General features: G+C 53.6%; 1 protein-coding gene across 2 annotated transcripts; it reads left to right on the forward strand.

The window, feature by feature from the left end:
- The first annotated feature begins 1,051 nt into the window (after positions 1-1,051).
- KDELR3 (KDEL endoplasmic reticulum protein retention receptor 3) lies at positions 1,052-11,650 on the forward strand. Of its 2 annotated transcripts, none has more exons than XM_080659451.1 (5): positions 1,052-1,299; positions 6,210-6,310; positions 8,874-9,032; positions 9,654-9,906; positions 10,872-11,650. In XM_080659451.1, exons 1-5 carry the CDS (start codon positions 1,209-1,211, stop codon positions 10,910-10,912), a joined length of 645 nt encoding a protein of 214 aa, XP_080515577.1. In that variant the 5' UTR covers positions 1,052-1,208; the 3' UTR covers positions 10,913-11,650. The 2 variants fall into 2 exon arrangements, with proteins under 2 accessions (XP_080515577.1, XP_080515578.1); XM_080659452.1 differs by lacking the exon at positions 1,052-1,299 and adding an exon at positions 5,412-5,600.
- Positions 11,651-11,898: the final 248 nt, after the last annotated feature.

Here is an 11,898-nt window from a genome sequence, read left to right on the forward strand (position 1 = left end):
CCTCCCTGCCCCCCCTTCCTGCCTCCCAGCTCTCTGGCCAACAGCCCCCAGCCCCTAGAATCTCTTCTGGCCTGTGCTCCTGTGTTACAGCTTGTCATACCAAGAAGGAAACATTAGTGAGGTCAACCTGACTCCAAAACTAAGAGCCGTTAGATACCATTGTCCCCCTCCCCGCCCCCCGCCCCCCGCCCCCCAAAGGGTCAGGTCAAGGTGGCTATTCAAATAAACATGGGGGAGGAGTCAGGCTCCTCACCCCGCCAGGCCCAAGGAGGAGGTGTTCAGCCCAGGATGGTGACAACAGCAGTGGGTCACAATGGGGTGCCTCCAACCTGCTAGGCTCAGGCCAGCAGTGCAGTGAGACGTCCTGTTAGGGCTGGAGAGCAGCACGGTCCGCACGGCCATTGGTGCGCTTCCCGCTGCGGGAGAGCAAGGGCCAGGACGAACTTGCTGGACACCAGGAGTCAGCCCATACAAGGAATGGAAAGTGTCCTAAAGACACCTGGTCGCACACCTGCATCCACCCCACCCCATCCCACCAGCTCAGCCCCCAAACCCCGGAGGCCAAGGGCTTCCGCCAGTGACGGCCCATGAGGGTGAAATGCAGCTCCTGGCGCCGCCGGCGTCGCCCGTGTCCCCTGGGCCCGGGATGTCCCACCCCGGCCCCTTTCCCTGAAATAACTTCACATTTTCTTAAGTCACCATCTGAGGAGGCTCCTTAGCCTGCCCGCGTGCACCCTCCCCTTTAACCTTTCACTTCTGGCACCGGGGTTACTAGGGGCCACTGGCCTGCCTAGGGTCGCCTCCTGGAGGACCCCGGGTTCTGGGAAGGCAGAGCCCGGACTCGGCGGCCACCTCCCGGGGCATCGGCGGCGCGGAGCCCTCGGCGGCCCAGAGCGGCCTCGGCGGCGGCGGGCCCGGGCGGAAGCCCCCAGGCCGGCCAGGCCGCCCCGCCCGCAGGGAGCCCGGGTCTGGGACGGGCCGGGGGCGGGACGCGGGACGCGGGCGGCGGCGCTTCCTGGCTCCCAGGCGGCGGCCCCGCCACGTCACCGCCCGGCGGGAGCGCGCTGCGGAGCGGCCGGGCGGAGTGCGCTGCGGAGGCGCGGACGGGCGCGCGGGACCCGAGGGCCGATCGGGGACGTGGCAGCGCCTCGCCCGCCAGAAAGTTTCCCGGAGTTGGCTGCGCGCGGGCGCGGGGCCGGGGCTGCGCCATGAACGTGTTCCGCATCCTCGGCGACCTGAGCCACCTCCTGGCCATGATCTTGCTGCTCGGGAAGATCTGGAGGTCCAAGTGCTGCGCGGGTGAGGGGCGTCCGGGGGGAGGGGGACCCGAGGCTGGGCCGCCGGCCCCAGGCCCCCTGCCTGCCTGCAGGGCCCGAGGGGGGCCCCCTGATGTCGGGTCAGGGTGGGGAGTTCGACTTGGGGGTGAAACAGTTTTCACAGGTCAACTTCCCAAGACACTGTAAAGGTGCACACCCCCCCCCCCCGCATTGCCACTGCTAATGGGGAGAGGAGGGGACAAGGGGGAGGTGACACACCTCTCCCTCCACGGGAGCAGGGCGATTGAGGCCATTGTTCTCTCCTCCCTCACTCAGCCCAGGGTGGGAGGGGAGGGGGGGCAGAGGAGGTTTGAACACGGTGGCCCCCAACTCTGTCTCCTCTTCTCCACACCACTCTCTCCTGCCCCTCCCCCCCATACCCCTCCCCCCTCACCCCGCCTGGGTGTGGCACAGGCATCTGTGATGTGGCAGGAGGGACCAAGCCCGGCCCAGGTGGGCACGGAGCTGCCCCTGAGCAGCAGCCTGCGGAGGGCAGGAGGGGCCGCTCTTCGGCCCTGTCGTCTGGCGGCGCTGCTGGGGGTTTGGAGGAGTTTCAGGGCTGGACTGGTGGTGGCCAAACATTAAGAGGCTGCCCAGGCCTCCTGCCGCCATCTTTGTCGGCTGGGGTCCTGCAGGCCCCGCCCTGTGCTTGGCCCTGGGGTGAGGAGATGCAGAGAATAGGGTTGGCTTCTTGAAGGTGCAGCTCTGTGCTGGGTCCTGGATGACGGCATTGTTACCAGGAAGGGTGTGCTGCGTGGGGGACACGAGGGTGCAAAAGTCCAGAGGCCACAGAGGGCAGGCATATCCCTGGAAGGGCGAGCAGCCCAATTTGGGGGTGGTCTGGGAGGAGGGTGGTTCATATGTGACAGGGTCTTGTCTGTCAAGCCAGGGAGCTGGTACTGGGGAGCCGTGGAAGGCCTGGGAGCAAGGGAGGGTGCTCAGAAGGGGACCTGAAAGCTGTGCGGAGGGTCCAAGAGCGGAGGCAGGAAGAGCAGCGTGGAGGCCACCAGCCTGGGAGGTTGGGTGGGGATGCGGGGTGGGTGCTGATGGGAGGGTCACTGCAGAGGGAGGCATTCTGGACTGGGAGGCCGTTCGGGTTTGGGGTTTCTGGAGAGATTGGCACTCAGGGCTCCCACTCAGGGGAAAGGGGCCAGGAATGCTGAGAGGGGCGATTGGGGTCAGAAGGTGTCAGCGATGGGAAGAACCTAGCGTGGACTTGTCCCTGCACTTCCGTGGCGGGCTCTGGACTGGGTGCGCAACCATGGCCAGGAGGGGGCGCTGTTCTCCAGCCCATTCTGCCAGGCACTGTGCTAGGTCCCTGGCTTACAGGCACCGCAGCCCGGGCTGGATCCTGGGCTGAGGAAGCAGGCTCTCTAGCCGTGGGAGACCACCAACAAGTGGTCAGTAGCGACTGAGTAAATGATACGGTTTGTTAGGGGCGCCCAGCCCTGCGGGAAGAGAAAGGACAGCCTGTGCGTGGGCAGAGCGGGCTTGGCACAGGCCTGTGGAAGTGTGTGAGGGTGAGGTGCCTCAATGCCAGCCCTGTCAGCCCCGAAGAGCAGGGCCTGGTGCGACCCCGCTGACTCAGCCCTGAAGGCAGCAGGAGACTGGGGCTTGCTTCTTGCCTGCCCCCGACTCAGTGTGTGACCTTGAGACTCGTTTTCCCCTCTGTCGATTGGGAGGGAGGGCTGCGCCTGGTCGGTGGCCCCAGGCTGGCTTTGGTGGAAATGACCCATTGCTCTCCAAAGAGTGTGACAACCATGGCACCCAGGCCCCCAGGGTCCGCCTCACTGAGGAGACTGTGGTGCAGCCCAGGGCCTGGCAGGCTGAGGATGGAGCTAGGGGAGGGCTGGGGAAGGCCGTGGGAGAGGGGTGGCCAAGCACCCCCACCAGGCTGCTTCCTGGGCCCTCCTAATGGGGCCGAGGGCCTCCCAGAAGGCCTGTGAGGGCTCAGGGAGATGGCTTAGCCACAGGCACAGCCCAGAGCTGTCAGTATCGCCTCCCCGGTGGCTCATTGCCGCCCGCCGCAGCGCCAGGCCCCCGGGGAGGCACTCAGGCCTCCACTGAATCAGTCCTGCCTGTATGTGTGAAGGTGCCCATTTTACAGATGAGGACTGTGAGGCCGGCTGCCAGGCTATGCTGGTAGGAAAGCTGGCACCTGGGCCCAGTGCTCTCTGGAATGTTAGGGGCTTCAGCAGTGTCCATCCTCAGTCATTAAAAATACTCCTCTCGCCCGGCTGGCGTGGCTCAGTGGTTGAGCGTCAACCTACGAACCAGGAGGTCACCGTTCGATTCCCGGTCAGGGCACATGCCCAAGTTGTGGGTTCAATCCCCAGTGTGGAGCGAGCAGGAGGCAGTCAATCAATGATTCTCTCTCATCACTGATGTTTCTCTCTCTCTCCCTCTCCCTTCCTCTCTGAAATCAATAAAAATACATTTAAAAATATATTCCTCTTACCCTGCCGGTGTTGCTCAGTGGTTAGAGTGTCAGCCCGCTCACTGAAGGGTCACAGGTTTGATTCCTGGTCAAGGGCATGTACCTGGCTGGATTGCAGGTTTGATCCCCGCCTCCAGGGGCACATGTGGGGATCAAAGGCAACCAATCGATGTTTCTCTCTCTCTCTCTCCTTCCCTCTCTCCACTCTCTCTAAAAAAATCAAAGAAAAAAACATCTTCAGGTGAGGATTGACAAATATATACGCTGAGTGGCCAGATTATTATGATCTCTGAACACATAATAATCTGGCCACTCAGTATATATATATACATTAGAGGCCTGGTGCATGAATTCGTGCATGGGTGGGGTCCGGCCAGTCTGGCCAGGGGGAGGGGACATGGGTGGTTGGCCAGCCTGCCTGCTGGTCGAACTCCTGGTCGAGGGGACAATTTGCATATTAGCTTTTTAGGATATACACTGAGTGGCCAGATTATTATGCGTTCAGAGATCATCATAACCTGGCCACTCGGTGTATATATCCCTCTCTCCGAAATGTCCATCACCAGAGGAATAGTCAGATCAGGCGCAGGAAGGGACCAGAGCCTGAATCAGGTAATATCACTTCTCGGTGCCCAACTCCCAGTTGTTCCATTACATTTAGGATAAAATCCACAAGTGTCACCATGGCTGGAGGGAGGGAGAGAGGAGGAGAGTGATCAGAAGTGGGACCAGGGAGGCGATCCAGCAGGCCTTCCTGAGCCATGATGAGGATTTGGTTCTTTATTTAAAGGGCACTGGGGAGACACAGAATTTTATTTTATAAATAGCCCACTGGTTGCAGGTGGCTGGCTAAGAGCCCATGGAAGAGCAGTTGGGGGTCACTGAGGCGGGTGGCCTGGCTGAGTGAGGGGCATGGAGTGGGAGCCCTGGAGCTCAGAAGCAGGGAGTTGAGGGGACAAAGGGGAGAGAGACTCAAGGATGGCTCTTGGTTTTCTGGCTTGAGCATGGAGGGATGTGGTGGCAATTATGAAGGGGAGATAGGAAAAGGAGGGAGACGGTGAGTTTGGTCAGGCAGGAATACATAGGTCAGGACTCGGAGGAGAGTCCGGAGCTGCAGTGTCCCTGCCATGGGGGCCGGGATGGGAAAGGGACAGAGAGGAGAGGTTTAGGTGGCAAGGATAAGGCGGGGAGGAGGACAGGAGAGGCAGAGCAGGTGAGAAGCCAGCGGTGCGGACAGTGGTTCAGGGTAGACGTGGTTCAGGACAGATTGGCAGCGTGGACAGACTTGCCCTTTGGATGCAGAAAGGTGGGCCCACAGGTGGGTGTGGTGTGGTGGGCTCCAGCCTGGTGTGGGCTTGAGAGCTAGGGAAAAGGGAGGCAGGGCTTCTGCTCCCCTCGTTCTGGAACCATCTCCAGGACGTATCAAACGTGGCCCAAAGGAGTCCAGGAAGCACGCCAGCTTCGGTTCCTGGACTGGATCCTGGAACAGAGGAGGGGCGTCAGTGCGAAAGCTGCTGAGATCCAAATAGAACCTGGAGTTAGCCGGTCTGCACCAATGTGCGTTTCTCCGTTCCGGTCAGATCTGTGGTTATGCAAGAGGCAATCACTGGAGGAAGCCGGGGAAGGGCGTGTGGGAACTCTTGGCACGGTCTTCGCAGCTCTTCTGGAAATCTAAGATTCTTCCTAAAATAAAAAGCTAGAAGACAAAGGGCCGAAGCAGGTGAGGAAATAGCATAGGAAGTGGGACTCCAGTGTTGTCAGCGCGATGCATCCTACGGGTCCGCTGTGTGCACAACACGTGAGCCACGACAGACTTGGAAGGACGCGGACTGAGGCTTTGGATTCAGGTGACGGCTGCTTTTTGGTTTACAGCTTTCTGTACATTCTGATCTTTGTTTTACAAGGAGTCAAAATAGTCATAACGTTTACGACTAGAGAGAAACAGGCTTTTTCACATTTTTCAATTTGGAAAAATAAATAGAACGTTCCCCTGGCCCCGTGCCTTCCTCCACCTGCTCTGGTCTCCCTGGAGCGTCAACCTCGTCAAGTCAGTGAGTTGTTCTTCAAAAGACAGAGCTTTGGGGATTGTCCGTGGGGCTTTGGGGGTGGAGCACAGAGAATCCTTGGGACCCCCTCACCCCACCCCACTCCCGCACCAGTCCCCCTCACACCACCGGACAGAACCAAGGCAGGCACACGCGGGGCCCTGGGGACTCGGTGCTCAGTCTCTTTGGCGATTGGGAGACAGATCGCACCTAAGGAAAGGGAACAGAGACTCAAGTGACCCAGTGAGAAGGGTGTTTCCGCTCTCCGGAGAGTACAGTGCCTGCACAGGGCGTCTTCATTAAAGGAGACGCGACACTCTGAAGCTTCTCCAGCTCAGGCTCGGGATTCTCGGGTGCACATCGGCCTAGAAGTCTGTGTTCTCACGGTCTCCTGTCTCCCTCTGACCACAGGCATCTCTGGGAAGAGCCAGATCCTTTTCGCTCTCGTCTTCACTACCAGGTACCTGGACCTGTTCACCAACTTCATCTCCATCTACAACACAGTCATGAAGGTGAGGGGCGTAGGGGGCCATGGGGGCGCCGGCGGAGGCCCCCACACCATGAGACTACCCTTGGGAACTCGGGCTGTGGAGCCAGGCAGACTTGGTTTGAGTCCTGTCTAAGGAAGAAAGGCATCATGGGAGGGAATCCTATCTGGCAGGGCCAGTGTGAAGATTACATGAGATAGTCTATGTGAAGTGCCTGAAACCCACAAGCTATTTCACCGGAGTGAGTTAGTTCCCTTGCTGCTCCATCATCAGAGATGTCCCTTTGGGATTCCAGGCATCTTGTTCCTAGGATTGGTGGGAGGAGGCTGCTGTGGGGTGCGAACTTTAGTCTGAGGTCCTGAAATCACCGTCTACTTAAATTCAACACACAGCCCTGGCCGGTTTGGCTCGGTGGATAGAGCGTCGGCCTGTGGACTCAAGGGTCCCGGGTTCGATTCCGGTCAAGGGCATGTACTTTGGTTGCGGGCACATACCCAGTAGGGAGTGTGCAGGAGGCAGCTGATCGATGTTTCTCTCTCATTGATGTTTCTAATCTCTATCCCTCACCCTTCCTCTCTGTAAAAAAATCAATAAATTCCACACACGAGTGGTCCAGTTCATTCTCTGCCCAAGGGTCTGACTTGTGCACTGCAGACCAGCCCTTAGCGCGGCTTTTGAGGCCTAGGACTGTGAAGAGGTCCGTTTCCACATTTTTGTGACATGATGACGTGATCAGCCCTAACCGGTTTGGCTCAGTGGACAGAGCGTCGGCCTGCGGACCAAAGGGTCTAAGTTCGATTCCAGCCAAGGGCACGTACCTGGGTTGCAGGCTCCTCCCTGGCCTGGGCCCTGGTTGGGGCGTGTGCAGGAGGCAACCAATCAATGTGTTTCTCTCACATCGATATTTCTCTCTGTTGTTCCCCCTCTCTTCCACTCTCCCTAAAAAAAATCAATGGAAAAATATCCTTGGGTGAGGATTGGAAAAAAGAAAAAAAAAGAAGTGATCACCACTTCCTTGATTCATTCGCTCATTCCAGTATTTGTTTTGTGCTGGGTCCTGAGTTAGGGGCTGGGAATTCAGAAGTCAACAGGACCCTCTTATAGGAATCCCCTCATAGGGAAGACACTGTTACACAGACATTTACAGAACATGTGGTCATGGGCAGCAGTTCATATTTTTAGCTATGGTGACAGAGTATGTGTGCCTCATTCTGGTGAGAAAAGACTTCGATGAAATAACCTGAATTGTTTTTTTGTGTATTTTTAATCCTCACCCAAGGATATTTCTTCCATTGCTTTTTAGTGAGTGGAAGGGAGGTGGGGAGGGAGGGGGAGAGAGAGAGAGAAACATTGATGTGAGAGAGACACATAGATTGGTTGCCTCCTGCACAACCCCAACCGAAACCTGAGGTCAAACCTGTGACCTTCTGGTACCCCGGCTGACACTATTATTTTTATTTTTATTTATTTTTTTAAACTTTTACTTTTAAAAAAATATATATTTTATTGATTTTTTTACAGAGAGGAAAGGAGAGGGATAGAGAGTTAGAAACATCGATGAGAGAGACACCGATTCAGCTGCCTCCTGCACACCTCTTACTGGGGATGTGCCCGCAACCAAGGTACATGCCCTTGACCGGAATCGAACTTGGGACCTTTCAGTCCGCAGGCTGATGCTTTATCCACTGAGCCAAACCAGTTAGGGCTTATTTTTATTTATTTTTTAAATATATTTTTATTGATTTCAGAGAGGAAGGGAGAGGGAGAGAAACATCAATGATGAGAATCATCAATCAGCTGCCTCCTGCATGCCCCCTAGTGGGGATCCAGCCTGCAATCCAGCAATGTGCCTTGATCGGGAATTGAACTGTGACCTCCTGGTTCATGGGTTGACGCTCAACCACCAAGCCACACCAGTCGGGCACTACGAATACTCCTTCAGGCCAGTGTAGCCCCAGACCAGCAGCAGCATCACCACATAGAAACTTGCTAGAAATGTAAATCCTCAGGCCCACTCAGACCTACTGAAGCAGAAACTGGGGGCAGTGAAGGGGCAGTCAACTATGTGATTTTGATGCATCTCCAAGTTTGAGAACCTCTGGTCTAGAAGGTTCGAGGCCAGATCCCAAAATCATTACATGCTGGAGGACAGCTGCTGTTAATCAGAAAAAGAACTTTTCTGAAGCAGCAGTGATCAGCGGACTCAAGGGGGTTTAGTCCTTGTGGGAGAATGCTCACAAGTCACTGACGCGCACCTAAAAAGCTCTGGTTTTAAAGCGCCCTGTAATGCCACTGAAGAATCCTCCTGCCAAGACCAGTCCTGGCCTTTTGCCCGGGCACCTTTGAGTCCTCACCGAAGCACCATCAGTCCCAATTAGAAGCATGGAGTTACTTAACAAGGGTCATTAGCTTCAGGTTCTAGGCTCCTGGACCTAAGAGAAATTACAAAAACATTTCACCTCCTCCACCTTAAGGCAGAGCACTAGCCATGAGCCTTGGTAGGTCCCAGCTCAGGGTGGCTTTGAAGCCCAGCGAAGTAGCTGGGAAATGACTTCATCGATGCCCATGTGTCTCCCTCCCTTTCTAGCTGGTTTTCCTCCTCTGCGCCTATGTCACAGTGTACATGATCTATGGAAAATTTCGGAAAACGTTTGACAGTGAGAATGACACGTTCCGCCTGGAGTTTCTTCTGGTCCCAGTCATTGGCCTCTCCTTCCTTGAGAACTATAGCTTCACTCCCCTGGAGGTAAGCAAGAGGCCTCAGGGTAATTCTCAAAGGCAAGCACGTGCCCTAACATCCTGCCCTCTGGACTCATGTGTGGGCTTGTTTTATTACATTGTTCAGCTGGAGGTTTAGAAATGAGCAGCAAGCTGTCCATACTGCTCCACTTGAAAATGGGCACATTGCCCGTGAAGTTCAGGCACAAAGCCTCGCAGCACCACCTAAGGCTCTTGAGACCTTCTGTCCAGCAGGTGGTTAGTGGGCACCAGAGCACAGTCCAGGCCAAGGTTTCAACTCTGCAGTCTGAGCTGTAGCCCAACAATCTGGGCCACCAGCACCTCAGGAGATTCTGATGCTGGTGTTCTCAGACTACATTTTGAGAAACCATGGCCTCAGTTAAGGTGAGTTTATACAATAAAATCTGCAATTAAAAATGCTGAGCTATAGACACGTTCATGCTGTTGTGGGGGAAAAAAGCTTCTTTAAAGAGGTTGAGTGATATAAAGACGTTAAAAATCATTAAGAACCTGATTTCCTACTTCCCTGTATTCTCCCCAGTAAACAGATTTGAGTAATTCTTTTAAAGTGATGGGCCTCTTCTTGGTCTTGACCAACCTCCTCTGGCCACTTCTCTCCTTGGCTCAGATCCTCTGGACTTTCTCCATCTACCTGGAATCGGTGGCCATCCTGCCCCAGCTCTTCATGATCAGCAAGACTGGAGAGGCTGAGACCATTACTACCCACTACCTGTTCTTTCTGGGCCTGTACCGGGCACTCTACCTGGCTAACTGGATCAGGCGGTACCAGACTGAGAATTTCTATGACCAAATTGCAGTGGTGTCTGGAGTGGTACAAACCATCTTCTACTGTGACTTCTTCTACTTGTATGTGACCAAAGGTGGGTGTTGTGAGACTAGAGCAGTGTTGCTGGCATCTGGTCTCATTCAGTATTTGAGGGGATATGGAAGTGTGAACAGAGGCAAGTCTCTGCCCCTCACGGTGCTTATTCATTAGCATATCCCATTAATTTCATTAGCATATCCCATTAATAGTACAAATGGGATATGCTAATGAAAAACCTGGGCCTATTACATAAAAATGGTGCCATACAATGTCAAGTATTTTCAGGAAATGGTGCCATGAAAAAAAATAGTACAAATGGGATATGCTATTGGTATGTACAGTGCTAACCCTTCCATAGGGAAGACCACTATGATGCAATTTTGGAAAATAAAGAACAGCTTATATATATAAGCCCCAAGGCAAGAATCTTAGTACGATGGACAAAAAGGCTAGTGGGGTCAAGATCTATAAACCTGGAGATGTCAGAGGTCAAGTGCACCAGTCACACGGGCCATATAGGCCAGGGCAAGGGGTTTGCAGTGCATTCTGACTACTAAGGACTGCTGTTGGAGTCATTTAAACCAGTGGCCGCCAACCTTTTTGGACCAGCGGTTGGTGATCGCTGATTTAAACCAATCCACCAGCAGCCCAAGCAGGATAGTTTAGCGGCAATTGCAACGGTTGGGAAGAAGTCATCAGTGGAAAGAGATGTGGACAGTTCTCTTGCGAGTAGAATGAGGGACTGCTGACGGACTGGTGTGAGATATTGACTAAAGGAAATCAGGCGTTAAATTTATGGCCTAAGGGAGCGGTGGTGGGAAGATCAGAAACCAAGATGGGGGTCAGTGAGCACGTAGTTAACTTGCAGTGACGATCCCCTCTTGGCTTTTCCATCTGAACACCTGTGAACTGGGCATTAGAGATACTAAGATTATGCAGTTATAAAGGACTCCTCTCATCAGTATGTTGTTGTTTTTTCCTGAAAAAAATTAACATTCCACCTGTTTTATTTTCTTCTAGTCCTTAAAGGAAAGAAGTTAAGTCTTCCAATGCCAATTTGAGGGCCCTCAAAGAACAAGGATATGAAGCCAACTACCTGAGATGTTCTACTGAGCAACTGAATACATGACTCAGACCAAATGTTAAAATTAAAGCCAGAAACTGCTCAGTGTGCATGGATTTCAGCAAAGCACTGATCGGTCTATCTAGAAGACCTCATCAATAATACCTCCCTTATAGAGGTAATGAAAAACCTGGGCCTATTACATAAAAATGGTGCCATGCAATGTCAACAGGCATTATCAAACCTTAGTTGGCCAACTCATGAATGGGTCAAATAAACTAGTCTCTAAGGCCCTTGTGTCAGACATGCTAGGGAAGGCAATCCCAATCTGGAAAGATGTCCGAGTACAAAGCAAACCAAATTGACAAGCTCTGGCAAGACTTAAGCAGTTTCACGCTCACCTTTAAAATCAACTCAAGTCTTACTGTGGCTCACTGTAGTTCCACACTCAGTACTTTATCCAAGTTACAATCCGAGGTCGGTACTGTCAGCATGACGACCCATTTTACTGAGGAGGAAACAGCCAAGCCTTTACCTACTAGGTCTTGTTTTTTGCTTTGTGACTGAAATTTGCATTAACACCAATAAATTCCACCTCCCTTTCACATTTTTAGGTGCTAATAACTAAGGCAATTTCCAACATCCCCAACCCCAGTCCTGAAGCAAATAAAAAAATGTAAGAGGACTACCATTGGACTATAGTCCGAATTTTTAAGTAATAAAAGCTCACACTTTATTGTCAACAGTGTTTATTTATACCTACAAAAGAAAACAAGATGGTATCAAAAGGACAATTTACAAACTAAGAATAGTAACATAGCTCTTAGCATCCTGTGCCTGGACATCACACATCTACAATCTTTCAAGTCTTAACGCAACAGGAATGTGTTCAGAGACCAGCAAGGACATGAATAGAGAGCACTGATCCCAAGCAAAAGCCACCAACCTTTGAGATGACAGAACTCCACACAATGAATTGCTGAG

The sequence above is a fragment of the Plecotus auritus genome (genome assembly GCF_963455305.1).
Source record: "Plecotus auritus genome assembly, chromosome: 3".
Classification (NCBI taxonomy): Eukaryota; Metazoa; Chordata; class Mammalia; order Chiroptera; family Vespertilionidae; genus Plecotus; species Plecotus auritus.

Coding starts and splice junctions, on each gene's coding strand:
- KDELR3 (XM_080659451.1), top strand. CDS start 1,209: ATGAACGTGTTCCGCATCCTCGGCGACCTGAGCCACCTCCTGGCCATG. Junction 6,311..8,873: donor TCTACAACACAGTCATGAAG/GTGAGGGGCGTA, acceptor CTCCCTTTCTAG/CTGGTTTTCCTCCTCTGCGC. Junction 9,033..9,653: donor ATAGCTTCACTCCCCTGGAG/GTAAGCAAGAGG, acceptor TCCTTGGCTCAG/ATCCTCTGGACTTTCTCCAT.